General features: G+C 46.0%; 1 protein-coding gene across 3 annotated transcripts in view; it reads right to left on the bottom strand.

The window, feature by feature from the left end:
• Positions 1-17,688, bottom strand: part of OPTN (optineurin) — a 39,210-nt gene extending 21,522 nt beyond the window's left edge. For 2 of the 3 annotated variants that reach the window (XM_047065126.1, XM_047065127.1), the window contains exons 1-5: positions 17,525-17,688; positions 9,428-9,604; positions 8,601-8,803; positions 3,909-4,091; positions 1,618-1,691 (exon numbers count right to left, since the gene is read on the bottom strand). In XM_047065126.1, the coding sequence (XP_046921082.1) occupies positions 1,618-1,691; positions 3,909-4,091; positions 8,601-8,803; positions 9,428-9,593 (626 nt within the window). In that variant the 5' untranslated portion in view covers positions 9,594-9,604; positions 17,525-17,688. Of the gene's footprint in view, positions 1-1,617; positions 1,692-3,908; positions 4,092-8,600; positions 8,804-8,911; positions 9,128-9,427; positions 9,605-17,524 lie in introns of those variants that run through there. The other variant, XM_047065128.1, reaches the window with a different exon arrangement.
• Between the last annotated feature and the right edge of the window lie 1,488 nt (positions 17,689-19,176).

Here is a 19,176-nt window from a genome sequence, read left to right as displayed (position 1 = left end):
GTGTGAGGGGGGGAGGGGCAGAGAGAGAGGGAGACACAGACTCCAGAACAGGCTCCAGGCTCTGAGTTGTCAGCCCAGAGCCTGATGCGGGGCTTGAATCCACGAACCATGAAATCACGACCTGAGCTGAAGTTGGATGCTTAACCCACTGAGCTACCCAGGTGCCCCACTTTCTTTTTTTTAAAATGTTCATTTATTTATTTTTGAGAGAGAGAGAAAAAAAAAGAATGAGTTGGGGAAGGGCACAGAGAGAGGAGAAGAGAGATGCCTAAGTGGGCTCTGGGCTAACAGCACAGAGTCCGGTGTGGGGCTTGAACTCACAAACTGCGAGATCATGACCTGAGCGGAAATCAAGAGTCCGATGCTGAACCGACTGAGCCCCCCAGATGCTCCCTTAATATACCTTCAAACAAGGCAAGGAAGCTGTTATTGACAAGAACTGTGGCCTGGGGGCACCTGGCTGACTCAATCAGGAGCCTGTGGCTCTTGATCTCAGGGTTTTAAGTTTGAGCCCCACATTGGGTGTAGAGATTACTTAAAAATAAAATCTTAAAAAAAAAAAAAACCTGTGGCTTAAAAGGGGAAGTGGTTTTGGCAGGTGGATATAAATGAGGAGGAAGTGGCTTGGAAATTTCAAACAGGGCTTTTTTCCTTCCCACCACGTTCAGGAAAGTCCTCCGATACTAAAAAAGCAACATGGGAGAAAGCCGAGGAACTGTTAAGTAAAAAATGGATAACTTTCATTGATGCCAACTGCCCTGTTGGATGTAAGAATATCATCTAACACTTATTTTCTTCCTTGTGCAAGGGCTTGGTAACATAATTGGAAAAAAAAAAAACCACCATCCATTTTGACGTTTTATAAATACACTCATTAAGTTCTAGAAACAAAAGGTATTAAAAGCCTATGAGAGAAGAGATTCCTAGAGAAATTTTCAGGTAACTGTCTCTTTCAAATAGACTAACACGGCAGTAATCCTCTCACAGAGGATGAGCCAACAGCCCACTCCGTGTGAGTGCAAGGCGCAAGAGCCCCGATTGCCTAAGTCCTCTCCCATCTCTTCCTCCGGGCTCCCCACCCCACCCCCGCCGCCACCATTTAAGATGTCTGCTTCCTGGTTATCTACTTGCAACAGGTCAATTTGAGACTCCACATGTAACACCTCCGGAAAGTGGGTAGGACAGCGACTCAGGGCACTAACAGTCATCCCTAGAGAAGGTTACTCCCTATCAGTCACCCTGGCTTATATTTGGGACTGATCAGGGAAGAGAAAATGCTAACAACCCCCTTTATCAAGCTGGACAGCCTGGTCCAGGTCAAACTATACTGATAAATTGGGAAACAGAAGTCTTGATTAAGAGCGAGTTTGTTTTCACTTCTCATCTGATGGGAGTTGAAACACATCTAAACAGAGAGGTGAGGGGGAGTTAGCTTACAAAGGCACCCAACGTTGTTTTGATTATCAGCCAGTTTGGGCTGCAACATATTAAGTATCATTCAAACCGAACATTCTTCAAAGGTCCTGGTATAAATTAGTAAGAATTGACTTTTGCAGCCCATCATGTTTGACCTCCCAGCAAGGGTGTCTCCGACGGCCTTAACCCTTCTTCACCTACGTGTCAACGGAATCAGTTCTTGTGGGCCCAGGACTTGTCTTGATTTCTTTCAGTGCCACATCTGATTCTCCTTCCTGTCAAGGCAGAAATGAAAGGGATTTGACGTGATAGGTCTGCGAGAAAAATGCTTTCCCAGAAGAGAAAAAGGCAATAGATCAAGAATTTTGATGGCATGCCACCCAAGGAATCTACCAACATTTGAATGTGAGATGTTTAAATTAGGTCACTGAAATGGAACGGAACTTTACCCTTCCCTCACCCTGCACACCCTGTCAGGATTATAAATATCTAGGGCCACGGCGTGAAGTTTGGTCTCTCATCCCGAGCAGTCAACCTGACCCCAAACACATGAAAGCTTATCTCCTCCTTCTCCTTGGCAGTTCCCTTCTTTCCCAAATAAAGGTCACACGGAGCTAGTGACAACTCCACACACCTTCCCTATACAGGCCTTTAAAATGCACGATGTCGGAACTTGCTGAAGCCACGTTGAAAAATAGGCTGCTTTCTGTGGACAAGGCTCACACAAAGCACAAGGTTGGCTCCTATTAGAAATTCATACACACCGTGGGCCGTTTAAGGGAAGAAGAAGTCTAAGGCCTGTTAAATGATTTGAAAGACACGTATATTCCAATGAACTTGCAGGAAAAATCTTCCGAAAATGTACAAAGATAGTTAATTCTGATTGTGTACATTCTTCCTAAATCTTAGGCAGCGTTTTCTGGTTCACAGAAACAAGGCAAGAAAAGCACATTTACGCTAAAAATAACTGTCACTATCAGATCAGTGAAGGAGCATATTATGCTAACCACGTGCCCTAAAGGAAGAAGCCTCATTTGGAAACTTCTGATATGCTCTTGGGACTTCCTGAATTTTGCCAGTTATTTGCAGAAGGTGAAAGCTGTTTGATCAAATTTGTTTCATAATCTTTGGTCATCTGCAGAAAGGGCACTCTACTCTGGCAGAGCGTGCTTTCCACTTGGTATTTTATTTATTATTTTTTTAATGTTTATTTATTTCCTAGAGAGAGACAGACAAGACAGACAGACAGACACAAAGCGTGAGCAGGGAGGGGCAGAGAGAGAAAGGGAGTCACATGGTCCGAAGCAGGCTCCAGGCTCCAAGGTGTCAGCACGGAGCCCAACGCGGGGCTTGAACCCACGAACTGTGAGATCATGACCTGAGCCGAAGCCGGATGCTTAACCAACTTGAGCCACCCAGACACCCCTCCATTTGGTATTTGAATTCTCCTGATTTCAGCTGCCATTAGTGCACCCAAAGATTTATTTGGGAGCACGTTTGGCAAGGTTATTGACAGTCATCTCCCCATCCTATTACTCTTTAGGGCAGCAAATGAGTTGGAAATCAGAGATAGTCGTGCATTGCACTAGTAATTCCGACACGCCCAGAAGTTTAGCCCTTTACGAGTTCCCCACTACTTATTTCCAAGGTACATTTTTCTCTCTCAGAGACACGATCTCTTTACCAGATGTACGGTTTGGCAAAGCTCAAATGCCAGTGTGTATCACAGAGGACCTCGTCCTTAGGTGTTCTTCTCCCTCATTAATCCATCTTTTTTAGCAGCGATGAAGGGGAGGCCCTTCCGTGGTTCATCTACCTGCGCTGCTCTTCGGCCAGACCACGTGCATACCCAGATATGGCCACAACAGATGCCACTCATGTGCTCAGGAACAGGCTGGCACCTGCCACTTCACTGTGTTACTGAGCTCACTGCATTTTCGGTTCCACAGAAATGTGTCAGACACTGTGGGCTTTAAACTCCGCTCTTGGAGGCACCTGGGCAGCTGCTATTAGAAGTGGGGGCGAAGTCAAGGTTGACCCTCACCCATAACTCCAGTGGCTCTGCTCTTTTCTCCACTTCTTGTTTTTAACAAACCACAGTTCCTTGTAAGACTCGTTGGAAAAGGAAGGTTCTATTATTTTAAAGACATCAGTTTCCTGCATCGGAACATGATTCTACTCACCCAAGGCCAATGCTGACCACCCCTAAGGACCTGGCTTGAAAAAGTTGTTTTGTTTTTTTAGATCTGTCACAAAATGTCTGATTTGTCAGGACACATGGAAAGAAAAAAAAAAACTACCTCTTTTGTCATAAAAGGTAATCAACATTCTTCCATTGCAGCTACGATAAATCTCACGAGCATTATGTTATGCTTATAAACAGGAGCCAATTTATCTTGGCGATGGCGATGCTGAAATTCCCCCACCATCTAGGTGTCTACGTGAGGTTTTTTGTAATTTGCTTAAAACAAAATCAAAACCAGGACACTTACAGCCATCCTGATTTCAACAAAGGAGTCTTCTGAGGGGCCGCCTGAGTTCAGCTTGAGCTGTAGTTCAGACACGATGCCCAGCAGATCTGCCTTTTCAGCTTGAAGACGGGCCACCTGGGTCTTCAGCTGTTCCATTTCCTGGTCTGCTTCTGCCTTGGGGACTTTGGGGTCCCCAGTGGGGTCCTGGAAATGACGAGAAGCCAAGTGAGTCAGTGAATCAAACGAACACCTGGTCGTCAAACTCAAGTGTCCCCACACCCCACGGCAAGACAATTATGCTTTATGGTAGAAAATTCTAGCCTTTTCTTGGAGATGTATTTTTACGTAAATTTTAAAAAAGAAAAATTTACATGATTTTATTACATTCAAATAGAAAATTAAAATAACCTCATGACAAAAAGGAAAGACTTCCTCAGCACACCGGAATAATCTGATATGAAGATAACCAGTCAGACTTCGACGATGGTAAACTTGTAAGTTGTAGTCCAAAAATCTCAGGAAATAAGGGCATCAACCTCTTATCTTTTTTTCTTCCTACAAATGCAGAACCCCCCACGCCCCCATACTTGTCATGTATAGTTAGAAGCCAAAGCATCAAGACGTTTCATTACTTGACACATAAATGGCCAAAGACAACAAAAGGTCCAAAATTCTCCAGGGCATGCAGGCTGGCTGCTATAATACACTACATTGGTGTTTTCAGGTTGCTAAAAGTAAGCCTGGTGAGAAATAAAAACTGAAAATTCAGAGGCTGCTACCAAAGGTAAAAAAAATTAACTTCTGGCCTATATACACATTAGTAATACATATTCACCTTTCACTAATATCAAGTATGTGCTGCTTTCCTCTTGTTGTAATTATTGCACGTGGCATAAGAGAGAAACCCTGTTTAGATGCAATGCTTGCAACTTGGGAGTAAGGAAAACAGATTTCAGTCCACACCCTGCTAATCGCTGTGTGTGCGGCCATGAGTGCATTCACTTAATGTCTTGGCCTCTTTTGGCGTCTTTTGGTTTTCTTTTTCTTGGGTTAGAAAGGAAGATGGTGGCACCAAATGGTTTCGTTGGTCTCTTCCAGCTGTGACCTTGTAGACCTCTCTGGTTTCCTCCTCAGGAAACCTTCATTGCTTCTATACACATGGGACCACCAGAAATACATACCTGAGATCATCAGAGATTTACAACACATCGAAAAGTTCTCTCTCTCTCTCACACACACACATACACACACACCCCATGTCTCTAATAGATTTCCTAAGGAACTGTAAACCGACCCAGAGGCTCTGAGTGGAACCAAGAAAGCACCAGAAAGAATACGTACGGATGAGAAACCAGCTGGTCCAAGAAATAGTAGAAAGTGGAAGGAAACGGATTAATATGCAACAAGAGAGTGCCCCTCACACCAGTGAGATCGTGCTGTTCCTTCCCCAGGGGCCTTCCCTTGCCATGAAACCACCACAGGCCCGAGAGAAAAGAACTCATGGTGAACCTGAGGAGTCAGGCATGCAAGGAATGGTTACCAGCCTGTGCATCCTGTCTCGGTCATGACCCGTCCCAAAGAAACATAAATGTGCAGGGACAGAAACAATCAAAGGAGAGGCACTCTTGGCCTGGAACCAGGAGGTAAGCAGGTGAGGGTGAGGCCATGCCCTATTAGGAATCTTCGCATTTTCCTGTTGGACCCGTCTGAGGACATCTTCTAAATGGATTTTTAAAACAATCTTGGCATAAAGGGTAGGAAACAGAGTTTTAACCAAGTGTCTGAGGACAAGGGATATAAAGCCACGATTCTGGAATCTCAGACTGTCGGGTTAATTTCCTTTTTTGCAACGGTGAGGCTCTCTTCACTATCCTTGGGCAAATCGGAATCTACATATTTGGCCGTAAAACCTTGCAAAATAACATGTTAAATCTCTTCATTTTACTAATGAGACCCTTTCCATTCCCTTCCTGGACTAGAATGCGCACATTTTATTCTCTCTGATCAACCCCAACTCCATCATTTGTTAACGTCTTTTATTACTGTTGAGTGCCTGCCATTGACTTTCACGCAACACAATGACTCTACTTCTTGTGTGCTTGTATCACGTCTCCATCACGCTGTCCTGGAAATCTGCCCAGGTGAACATGCCATTTCATAATCCTAGAAGAAACATCCATCTAATGACCTCTGCCTCACAATCTGTACAATTAAAAGTTAAAAAGTTCCCTGTACAGATGACTATAATTTATGATTCCATGAAATTGGACAGAATAATTAATACCTCAGCCTCACCCTGACAATCAGAAGGCAGATCTCCAGAGGAAATTCCCTACTCCCCTTTCCTTGTGTGGCACAGAACACGTGAGAGACTCTGGTGGCTAGAGGGGACTCCCTGGAGAACCAGCAGCGAGGATGGGTCAGCAAGAGTGAGAAAAGTCAGAGGCTTTGAGGGCTTCAAGTCAGGAAAATGAGAGCCTAAATTTTACAAATCACCTCAACTGGTCCATGAAAAAAACAGCAAAGAGGAGGCAGGGAAGCAATAGGCAGGCCTGGGAGGCGTATTTTGGGGGGAAAAGCTGATGACCAAGGGTTTTAAAGAGCTGTAAGTATCTCTGTCCAAGCACCCAAGTCCTGTGTCCCAAGGACTCACTTCTGAGTCTTGCTTATAGCTTGTTTAATCTGATCTTCTGCATTGCAAGAAGCTGTCCAGAGCTCCAGCTCTGTTCTCAACTTCTTCCAATAGTGGGACGTTTTAGGAAAACCCATAGGCAGACTATTTCAAGCAAAGTGCTTCTGGAAGCTTCTTTCTGAGCTCCAGTGCAATAGTCCCCAGCAGGCTGATGCCAGCTGTCAGCTCACATCCCAAACACCAAGGAGGAAAACAGTGTAAGATATTTTCTTCCAGAGAGTAGAAAATACATTCATATATCCCACCAGGTGATCATGTCTTCAGAGCATTCTACCTCGAAAATATTTCGACACTGAGAGACTTCCCCCAAAGTAGTGACTTAATGCTCTTTGAACTGTAAGACAAGTTCAAGCATCAGATGTGAAGAGTCTTATCAGCAATGAATCTTTTCCCATACACACATAAGTTTATGAAAGCAGAATGTCCACGCTGTCCCATGAGCAGGGATTGAGGAGTAAAGCACTGACCTAAACCACAATATTTCTCTCAACAGCTCTTCATTCTTTAGATTATTCCAGCTTGTCCTCTTCTCATTACTTTCTTTCCTTTATCTTTCTTTCTTTGCACTCTTTGCCCAAGAAATTAGAGGTCAATGGAGCTCAAGGTATCTCAAGGAAATCACTGATGCCTCGATTCCATCCTCCCTGAGCCAAACCAGTGCTCCATCCTTCTGAGGGCTGCTAAGTTCAAGGTTGGGGAGAAAGTGACGAGCAGATGTCCATCGTAATGAACAATGTCCAGTGAGCCTTAGAATATGGGCAGATGCTTCAAGTGTGTTCTGACACAACCTGTTTTCTTCCACTCGCATCTTTAACATCCACTCCCAGCTGTGGGCACTTTTCTCCGGTTCTCTGGGTCGATGAAAATGTAGCAACCCTACAGCCTCCTGCCACAACATGATGTGTCGCACCATTTTCCAAAAGTAAATGTAAAATGTAAACTGAAGAATCTCTATGGTAGACTGGGGGGAAGGACAAGATCGGTAAGCAAAACTTCCCAGTCACAGATTTTGTTTTTTTAATGCTTATTTATTTTTGAGAGAGAGAGGGAGAACGCCGAACGTGCGCAGGGGAGGGGCAGAGAGAGAGAGGGAGACACAGAACCTGATGGCGGCTCCAGGCTCCGAGCTGTCAGCACAGATGCAGGGCTTGAACTCACAAACCGTGAGATCATGACGTGAGCCAAAGTCGGACGCTTAACCAACTGTGCCACCCAGGTACCCCCCGAATCATAGATTTTTTTTAATGCAATTTTATATCAAAGACAGAAACTAAAAGCTAACCCTTGGGTGGTTCTAGGCAGAGGTTATCTGCACCATCTACAATGAATACAAAATACTGATTTATAACTACAACCTTCTTTTGACTATAATCACTATGGTCAAAGCTGTACAAACTTCCTTGCCCCAACAGAAATCATACACGACCCTTGAAGTTACAACCAACCTTCTCAGCAAGAACAGTATTTTCTTTCTTTTTCTTTATTTTTTTCAAATGTTTATTTATTTTGAGAGAGTCCCAAGCAGGCTCCACACCGTCAGCGTGGAACCTGACGTGGGGCTCAACCCCATGACTCCTGGGATCATGACCTGAGCTGAATCAAGAGTTGGATGCCCAACTGCCTGAGCCATCCAGGTGCCCCAATTTTTTCAAGATGATACAAAACACTTGTCTAGATGGGACGCCTGGGCGGCTCAGTCGGTTGAGGGTCCGACTTTGACTCAGGTCATGATCTCGCTGTGATTTCGAGCCCCACGTCGGGCTCTGTGCTGACAGCTCGGAGCCTGGAGCCTGCTTCGGATTCTGTGTCTCCCTCTCTCTCTGCCCCTCCCCCGCTCATGCTCTGTCCGTCTGTCTCTCTGTGTCAAAAATAAATAAACATTTTTAAAAAGTTAAAAACAAAACAGAACTTGTCTAGCCTAAACCGTAAAAAGTTTGATCTAGAAGTCTAGACGAGTAAGATTCCACTCTAAATGTAACTAAAAGAAAATAAAATCGTAACAGATCAGTCTGCTCACTCACCTCAAGGGGCCTTTCTGTTTTCCCTTTTAGTTTTCTGAGTTCTTCCTTCAATTTTTCATTTTCATGACTCAAAGCCACGAGACGCTCTTTGGCTTCCTTGCTCTGTATCTCAAAAAATAGGCGTTCTTCCTTCTGTTTCTCTGTCCAGGCTGAAAGCTCTTCAAATCGCCCTTTCATAGCCTGATTATTCAGCTTCATGGCTTCTGGAGGGGGTTCAGAGTGAGAGTGCCGCGCATCAGCCTTGACTGGATGAATCCCACCTCCCTCTGGACTACCCTCACCCTGTAGCTCGGAATCCAAAGAAGCCGTACTTGGCCTGGGCCCCAGGCTCAGCAGCAAAAAGACTGCAGCAAGGTGAGTGGTTGTTGTTTCCAGACAGGACGAGGGGGTCTAACGTTGTTTCTCGTCCTCCAAAGACTCCAGAAAACAAAACTGGTCTGGGTGCCTCTGCTACAGCCCACGTGGTGGGGCACAGCCTCCAACACCGGTCCTGTCGGAAGCCACGGCCTGAGACACTGGGACGCTCTCTGTGAACAAGGGCATGTTTAGGACTAACTCTGGAATGATAGCAGCATTTCTCCCTGTTTCCTTCTAAACGGGCTGTCACTGTGCCGTTTCCCTGAGGTACGTAAGTGCTTTTTATTCTTACCTGCACCCCGAGGCAAACATTGGCAGCAATGTTAGCCTTACCAAAAGCTAAACTCTGGGCTCTCTCTCCAGGTAGTGCAACGGAGAGAAGGGAGCTCACCATCAAGGCTTTTCGCAAAGAGAGGCGGTTCACGAAGGCCCAGGGTGGATGGAGAACACGGGGGCCGGCGGCCGCTCACCTTTGAGCTGATGGTTCTCGGTCAGGAGCTCCTTCATCTGCCGTAGCAGTTCCTCTGGTGTGAACGTGTCCAGATTTGGGTGGGCCAGGTTGGGGGGTCCATTTCCTGTGGTCTCACTGGGGCTGTCCCCCTTTTCAGTCAGGCAGCTAAGTGGTTGGTGGGACATGGCAGAAGGACCTACGGAAAAGTCACAGGCTGAAAGCAGAGCTGTCTTCCCTCTGCGAGGGGTCCCCACGAGCCCTGCAAATCCACCGGCAATTGCTGGTGAGTTTTCCAAAAGGTGCCTACTTCCCCTCCAATTAGATTTTGGACATTTTTGATTCTTCCTTTAAAAAAAATTTTTTTTAATGTTTATTTTTGAGAGAGACGAGGGGGGGAGAGGGGAAGGGGGAGAGGGAGAGGGAGAGGGAGGGAGAGGGAGGGAGAGAGAGAGAGAGAGAGAGGACAAGTGGGGGAGAGGCAGAGAGCGAGGGAGACACAGAATCCGAAGCAGGCTCCAGGCTCTGAGCTGTCGGCACAGAGCCCAACATGGGGCTTGAACTCACGAACCGTGAGATCATGACCTGAGCCGAAGTAGGACACTCAACTGACTGAGCCATCCAGGCACCCCTGATTTTTCCTTTTAAACAAAATATGTCTGTGCTAGCTTCAGTATGTATGCATGTACATGTGCGTCCATGTGAGTGGGGGCAGCGAGGAGCTGCGACATGAGGAAGAAAAGAAAAGCATGACAATGTGATAATTAGGACAGAGGGATTCATGAAGGCTTTAAACATGTATTTGTAGACATGGGTAAAGTAGCATTAAATTGGTTTTCCCAAGCAAATCTTTGAAGTTCAAATCTCTCTGCTGTGGGTGAACTGCACAGAAAGTGAATTATATGTCAATAAAGCTGTTTAAAAAATCTCTAGGGGCGCCTGGGTCTCTCTGTCTCTCAATAATAAGTAAACGTTAAAAAATTTTTTTTTTAAATCTCTGTATTTCAGCTCTTATATTTTTGGCTAAGAGAAAAGGAAGAACTAATGCATTCTAGATGCTTCCTACATGCTGAATCACTGCACTAGACACGTCAGTTTCTAATCCTCACTCAAACTCAGCTAGATGGCTATTTTGCAGGAGACAGAGCTGAGTTTGCAGAGGATTTATAGCTCGTCCAAGGTCACTTAAGAAGAGGTGTGACCGGGCGTTAGTGATGATTCCAAAACCAAGCCCTGGAATACAATAAAGATGCTACTGAATATTTAGGCTTCAGTGTTCAACAGTTCTGCAAAGCACACTTACAAGATGAAGAGATCCTGCTTACTGACGGCATGTTCTGAGAATATTTTAAGCACACCACTTTATTTTGTAGAGGGGTCAATGTGGTCATAAATAAGACAGACGAGTGTATCCCAAGTCCATTTATACATGTCCTACCACCTGGGCAAACAGAGGAATCTCTTCTAACAACTGGCTACATGCTATAGGCAAATGTTTTCTTTTTGGGGCTTCGTGAAGATGATGATAAGTCTTTTCACGACAACTACACAGTCACCAAGCTGGTCAGTGGAAGGCGCAGAAGGCTACGCGTGCTCTCTCTGATACATCACTGGCTCAGGACATCTACGTATGATCACGGTGACCACATGTTAAAATGCAACCAGACACAGGTGCCTCTTCCCCATCCCAACAGGAGGCAAGGCCTGGGACTCTCTGGGGGTCCCCTGAACCCTAGAGCCTGGCGACTTGTTTTTGGTCTGAAGGAAGCCGCACGCAGGACAGCAGGCCCTGACTCCTCCCCTGTGCGGCCAGCTTAAGGAGAGGCCTTCTCATGAAACGCTTTAATGAGGATAGGGATTTATGAAGAGAAAAACACTGACGAAGCAGGCTGCTCAACCGTGAGCCTTTAGAAGGTATCTATGGTTCAGGGAGCCTAATACATTTACAAGAGAGGTGTGCCCTTGGCCTTCGGTGACTGGAATAGACTGCTTTTGTTTTCCCCAATAATTTGGACAAAAACAATTTGGAGAATGTCAGTTTCTGGCTTTCCATAGCATTCATTGTTGCACAGTATGAGGTCAGAGCTAATGCTTAATAAACATGGATTTTTCCTAAATAGCCGAGGAATACTAAAATTCTAGGTAAGAGACCTAAAGATAAAATCCTCGCAATGTGTACCATCTAGTTGCCAATGTTCAATTTGCTCAGCTCTTCAGTGATTATACTTTGCAAAAGTAAATGAGGGGCGCCTGGGCAGCTCAGTCAGCTTTTGACTTCAGCTCAGGTCATGATCTCACGGCTCGTGAGTTCGAGCCCCACAATCGGGCTGTCTGCTGTCAGCAAAGAGCCCACTTAGGATCCCGTCTCCCTCTCTCTCTCTCTCTCTCTCTGTCCCTCCCGCCTCGTGTGTGTGCATGCTCTCTCTCAAAAATAAACAAACACTTAAGAAAAAAAAAGTAAATGGAAACATTTCACGGATGTTTTTTAAGAAGCCCCCAGGCAATTCTCTAGAGATGTGCTTGGTTTCATTTTACTGTATACACATTTCTCCTTCATGGTTTTTCCAAGAGAGAGGAAAGGGGAGAGAAAAGGAGTGAAGAGGGGAAGGGCAGGCAGGGGAGAGGAGAAGAGAAAGATTTTCCCTTGAAAATTATTCAAGTATTTTTCCTCCTCGACTTTCTTTACACCCCTCCCAAAGCTTTAAACACAGCTCTTATAAAGTTAAAACTGGTTGTGGCTCTTCTAACTTTTTCAGGTTGCCCAGATTTTCTAAGGACATGAAGGGAAAAAGCAGGCTCATGCTAAGGAGGATGGCAGAAAAAACACTGGGTACCTGAAACAGATGTGTGACCTCTTATGATGATTTACTGACCTGTCTAGCAAATGATGATCATTTCAGTTGCTTTCAGCCGTCAAACACCAGGAAAAGTATTCTTGAGTTTCTATGAAGATCGGAATCCAACCCTACCATGCAATACCCCAGCACCCTCGCGGCCATGCCACCCTCTTTCACTAATACATAGGCCTGTCCTAATCACAGCAAGCTCTTCATTATCCAGCATTGTAGGAAAGACTTGGTCATTCAAATGTCATGGTAAATAAGTTAGCATATATGCCAAACATAAGCATGTACATACCCGTTACCAAATTTTTACTAAAAGCAATTTAATCGCTTTTCAGGGATTCAAAGAGTACCCTATGATTTTAGAGTATTTTGGGAGCATTGTTATGAGTTTAGGAGTACACTGCCTATGTGAAATGTCTATTGGTAGAATACCTGTTAGAGAAAGCTGAATTTTCTAAGTCTTTAACACCACCTGATGCTGCATTCAATTGAACAAACACAGAGATGCATTATAAAATCTTCTTGCACACATCTTCAAAGGTTATACAAATTGGAACTAAACCATTTATTCCAAGTTTCTATCTAGTAACAGATTTTCTTTCTGTTTTTTTTAACAGAATTTCCCATAAAAATCCAAATAATCTGGATCTAAAAGGTGTCATTTCTTTTTTTCTTTTTCACTTTGTTTTAAAAAAAATTTTTTTAACGTTTCTTTATTTTTGAGACAGAGAGAGACAGAGCATGAACAGGGGAGGGTCAGAGAGAGGGAGACACAGAATCCGAAACAGGCTCCAGGCTCTGAGCTGTCAGCACAGAGCCCGACGCGGGGTTTGAACTCACGGACTTCGAGATCATGACCTGAGCCAAAGTAGGCCGCTTAACCGACTGAGCCACCCAGGTGCCCCTCTTTTTCATTTTGAATGTAAGTTCTATGTCCAACATGGGCCTTGAACTTGTGACCCCAAGGTCAAGAGTTGCATTTTCTACCAACTGGGCCAGCCAGACACCACTGAAACATGTGTCTTTTTCCTTCCTTCCTTCCTTCCTTCCTTCCTTCCTTCCTTCCTTCCTTCCTTCCTTCCTTCCTTCTTTTTCTTTCTTTCTTTCTTTCTTTCTTTCTTTCTTTCTTTCTTTCTTTCTATGAGTGGGGGTGGAGATGGGAGGAGTTGAGGGAGAGAGGGAGAGGGAGAGGGATGGGGAGGGGGGGGAGAGAGAGAGAGAGAGAGAGAGAGAGAGAGAGAGAGAGAGAGAATCCTAATTGGCTCCAGGCCTAGTGCAGAGCTCAACACGGGGCTCAATCTCATGATCCTGAGATCATGACCTGAGCTGAAATCAAGAGTCAGATGCTTAACCGACTGAACCATCCAGGGGTCATTTCTTTTCTTTTCTTTCTTTTTTTTTTTTTTTAATATAACTTATTGTCAAGTTGGCTAACATACAGTGGATACAGTGTGCTCTTGGCTCTGGGGGTAGATTCCCGTGATTCATCGTTTACATACGACACCCAGTGCTCATCCCAACAAGTGCCCTCTTCAATGCCCATCACCCATTTTTCCCTCTCCCTGGCACCCCCATCAACTCTCAGTTTGTTTTCTGTATTTAAGAGTCTCCTATGGTTTGCCTCCATCCCTCTCAGTTTGTAACTATTTTCTGAAACGTGTCATTTCTAAGCAAAGGTGGTATTTAACGACAGAAGGGCAAATGAATTTAGCACGGGATCTGTCAAGATTCCACCCATGAGGAAGAAGGCAAACTAGCTGGACGGTGGAAGTTCAAAGGCAAAATCTCCTAGATTTTATTCCAAGGTCTGGTATTTGAATTCTTAAATATATTATCATTTTTAATTCCAGAGGTCAAGTAATTATAGCAATGACTTGACTTTGTGGGCATGATGGGCACGAGCTTAAATTTCATTTATGAGTTGGCTTTACAAATGATCCAGTCCAGACATTCAATGCAAGAATGTCTTGTTTGATTTCCATGGAAGACGGTCATATAGAGCAATCTTGAAAGACTTCAATGACAGAAAATACGTGCAATGACTTTAGCAGGCAACTGCCTGTTCTATTACAGGATGGTTCGTATCATCAGAAACTCATTTTGTATCAGGCACGAATCTGCCTTGTACTGTCCACCCACTGGACGTTGGGCCAGTGAGCATAATACAGAATAAGTCTAGGCCCTTACCCCGGTATGTCTGATGTTCCAAAGTTGCTTAATAAAGCATTCATAGGTTCAACCCCCACATGGATAAATTAATTTTAAAACAGTGAAAATCCATTTCTTGACCAGAGACAATAGGTGGCTATCGGCAAATTCTGGTTTGGGATCACAAAGGACTAAGAACCCACGACTGCATCAACCAGAACCATCATCATGGTTCTGGGAAAAGAATTCAAAGTATGTATCCTATCAAGGGGGAAGAAGAAGCTTCACATTTTCTGCCAGAAATGGTATTCTGATTTTGGAATTTGCTGACATACGGAAAATGGAAATAACCTCATCACATAAGGCAGGGCCGTGGGAGTCATTCTTGTTTCTCCATTCCCTCTTATCCCGAGTGTAATGGGTCACCAAGTCCTGGCACTTGTTACCTCCTCCCCATCCCTGCTAGCTTAGTCCAGCCCTTCTTGCTTGTCTCAATTACAGCAATGATGTGCTCCACAGAGTATGGGATTTTTGTCTATTGTGTCCACCACTGTGTCCCCAGCACCTAGAAAACCTGCTGAAGAGTCTCCTACATGGTCTGACTTCTGTCTTTCCACCGCAGGTCCGCCACCTCCCGGGTTTCTTACACCGCATGAAGCCACCGTCCTGCTTAAAACCCTTCCCATACAACACAGAGTTCCAGCTCCCAAGTGGGAAAAACTCGGCCTTCCAGAGTCTGGCCCTCACTCACCCACCGGTATCATCTCCTGTCACCATGCCACTCGCACCCAAGGCACATTGAACAGCTCACAGTTCCCTGCCTTCTTCTGCTTCTCTGCCCTTATCTCTGTTCTCCCCTCTGCACAAAATGTGTGGTCCCACTTTTGCCCTGGCAAATACCCACCAGACAGTTCGATGTCCAGTTGAAATAGACGTCCTGTGAAAAACAAACTTTTCTTTCCTCTAAGTACTCAGTAGCACTTGGCCCTGGCCTTGGCCTGCAAAATCCTATAATCATCCCTCGCCAGTCTATCTTCCATCAAACTTCCGCGAAGGTCTCCATGTTATTGTCCCTTGGGAGCAGCACACAGCAGGCTCTCAGCAAATGTTTGTTGAAATGAAATGAAAATACAGTGTAACGAAGTATTTTAAGGACTAACACTTACAAAACACTTTCTGCTATGTAGGTGACAAACCCAGCATGTGAGTACTACGACTTTTTCTACAGTTCTGTGGCACTCATTTCCAGATTCTTGAACTTGACTTTTAAAACTCGTTTTGAAAATTAGTACTGTTTCTTCTATCATCCCCAAAGGTATCTGGATATCATTTGGGAATATACATTCTATTATTCAACCCTCATATGCATGTCAAAATGAAAACCTTTAAAATAATATTTTCCTCTGAGTGAAATACATTTCACTTTTTAAAAACAGACTGCAGTTTCTTCATTTTCATTTGGATTCACTAATCCCATAGATGCCAAACAACATCTCAAATAGTTCAAGTCTCTATAAAATTCAGAAAAAGCTGGCCTTGGAGAAAAAAATACCCATTTTCCCTACTTAAGGGAGAGGGTTCTGTAGGAAAGTAATACAAAAGCCAGTTCTTTTCAAGAGTAAAGTTGGGGGTTTTTTTGTTGTTGCTTTTTTTGGTACTTAAAGTAAGTTTCCTTTTTTTTTCTTTTTTTTAGTATTTATTTATTATTATTTAATTTACATCCAAGTGAGTCAGCATATAGTGCAATAATGATTTCAGGAGTAGAATCCAGTGATTCATCCCCTACATATAACACCCAGTGCTCCTCCCAACGAGTGCCCTACTGGATGCCCATGACCCATCTAACCCACCCCCCACCCAAAACCCCTCCAGCAACCCTCAGTTTGTTCTCTGTATTTAAGAGTCTCTTCTGGTTTGTCCCCCTCACTGTTTTTATATTATTTTTGCTTCCCTCCCCTTCAAGAATAAAGTTTCTGTTTTTTTGGAAGGATTAATTGGATTCCATAGCACAATGTACAACCTGAGATCGGTTACCAAAAAAAAAAAAAAAAAAAAGAAAAAGGGCTATTTTTATAATGTTGCACATAATATACAAAGAACCACTAAAACTGGCCCAGGAGAAAAACAGAAAACATTCACCCGGAAGATTCCAGTCACTGTCCTGTCTCTCCAGGCCATATTTAAAGTTCACTTACCTTGTTCATTTCAGGGCAGTTCCTAGCCTTAGCCTCTGCTCCAAGATCTCTCCTCCTCAGTACAAACCAGGCATCTCCTGGGAAGTAGCCAGGATTCCCTAGGTCTTCTCTCCCTCCCCAAAGAGCAGGGGGCGGGGGGGGGGGGTTCTCCTGTTAATAGTGCTGCCTTGCTTAACCAGATCTGAGGCTTTTCAGGTCCTAGCACCACCTTACTGGTCTACGGCTCTGTTTTCCATTTCATCCTTCAACAAGTTCTGTGGCATACATTTCCATACAACAGTTTTCCCGGGAAAGGACGCCAGACCAGAATCTGGGTTTCGTTTTCTCTTTGCGGTGTTTTACTCTTCCTCCAGCTTATGCTTTTCCGACAGTAAGAACTATTCTTTGGGGTTCTCAGCCTCAACTGGTATTCATAGCTATGTGTGTTTATACACACAAACGCATAACATACACACATGCTCTCCTGGACACAACGGCTGTTCAGAAGTCCCACTGCCTTAGAGACAGGTCACTTGTTCCTTAGTGTTCCTGGGCTATCTCATAAAGCTAGGTTAGTTTTTGTTTCTCAAAGGTGTACCTTTAACCGCTTCCCATATATTGAGGAATTGGCTGGCTGATCATTCCCAACCTGCGGGAGGATGTCATCCTTAAACCATCTCCGTGACCTACAGAGGAAGTCACCTGCGGCCAGCCGGGCCGGTAAAAAAAAGGGGGAGGGCGCTTTGCGATGGCCGCCCCGCAGCCCTTTCCCACCAGGTCAGGTTCCGCCCAGGCCTGGAAACCCTCCCAGGAGAGGGGACGCCCCACCCCTCGCCACCCACACCCCCACAGGCTCGGGGTCGCACGGAAGGGGGCCGCGGAAACAGCTTCCAGGGCGGAAAGGGGGTCGCCGCCTCGCCGAGCCCCTGCCCGCCCCCTGCCCCCACTCACCCAGCGCCGGCGCTCCGGACTCTCTCGCGGTCACTCCTTCCTCGGCATCGTGCCCGCAGGGGGAGGGCTCCGGACCCGGATGCAGACGCCGACCGGGGCACCGGCCGGGGGCGGCGGCGGGCGCTCGGGGAGCCTCAGGCCGACTTGCTGCCTCGCGACACCGCCCAGCGCCGCTCAGCTGACCGCGCGCCGGCCTCCTCGCCTCCGCCGGGAATTTCCCGGGCCCCGCCCCCGAATCCCCGCCCCCCCCGCCGCCGCGCCCCCCCCCCACAGGCCACGCCCCTCCTCTCCCCTGCGCGCGTCCCCGGTGGGCAGAGTCCGAGCCCAGCAGCTCGCGCAGGTCGAGGCCCCCGCCCCGGGAAATGAGGGTTACCCTCGTCAGTGGACTGCTGTGACCCGCGGCGCTCATTTAAACAAATTAAAGGAAGTGTGTGGGGGCAGTCTTCTGCGCTGGAGTCGCAGGGGCTCGACCGAAAAAGGAGGACGATCCCAGGCATCCTTGGATGGAAGCCTCGATCTCTATTTAAAAGCTTTACATCTAGATATAGTTAACTGAGCATGCTTGACTTTCCATCCGGCTTTGCCCTTAAAATAGACCTTTAATTAAATTTTTTTTTCAACGTTTATTTATTTTTGGGACAGAGAGAGACAGAGCATGAACGGGGGAGGGGCAGAGAGAGAGGGAGACACAGAATCGGAAACAGGCTCCAGGCTCTGAGCCATCAGCCCAGAGCCTGACGCGGGGCTCGAACTCCCGGACCGCGAGATCGTGACCTGGCTGAAGTCGGACGCTCAACCGACTGCGCCACCCAGGCGCCCCTAGACCTTTAATTAAAGACACAAAGCCTGCAGGGTGCTTCTTGGGCCCTTTGTTCCCAGGGAAGAGGCCAACTGTTGACGCCTGGATGAATCAGGTGTGCCAAGGCAGGTGGGATTATGGATGACCTGGACTGTTTGGGGAAGTAGAAGTATTGATTTACTGTACCGGAGGAGGGAAGATACCTCCGGATTAGATAGAATTAAAAGGGAGGAAACAAGACGAGGAAGGAGGAAGGACCACAATAATTTGCAACCTATGCACCGAAAGAAGGGTTGAGCAAGGACGCAGACGCAAGACCCCGAAGGCGGCTGATAGCGAGGTCAAGGCGGTGCAGCCGGTGACCCCGCAACGGGACCCCTATGCAAGACAAGAAAACAGAAATGGGAGAGGGGGAAGAAGGGAAAGGGGAGGGTCTGAGAGCAGGTTTGTGCCAAAGATCAGAAAGGACTTAAAATACCAGACATATACCCTAATCTGTAACTCCTGACCCCAGAAGAAGTCTGAGGTTTTATTCTCTGAACTGCAAAATATCAGGCACTAACCCTAACCCTACCCCCTAACCAAGACAAAAACAAAACAAAACAAAACAAAGACTGCATACGGGGGAAGAGCAAGTAGCAATGAAAAGGCTGACGCTGCCCAGCAGGAATACGGCAGCATGTGGCTGTGAGTCCAAACTGCCTACTGGTTGGAAGGAAATGGGGGCGGGGAGTCCTAATCCTAACGGGAAAAGGCCGACGCGCCCTCTCCTGGCATCTCGGAAGAATTCTGTTTCACTTTCTAGACCGCCAGCTCGTCAGGCTCCGCCTGCCGGATCTTTGACATCAATCAC

Source organism: Lynx rufus, unplaced genomic scaffold, assembly GCF_022079265.1.
Source record: "Lynx rufus isolate CCGP_SWC_20201006 ecotype Redwood Valley unplaced genomic scaffold, mLynRuf1.p SCAF_7, whole genome shotgun sequence".
NCBI lineage: Eukaryota > Metazoa > Chordata > Mammalia > Carnivora > Felidae > Lynx > Lynx rufus.
The sequence above is the reverse complement of the archived record's forward strand: the minus strand, read 5'-3'. Positions and strand labels throughout refer to the sequence as shown.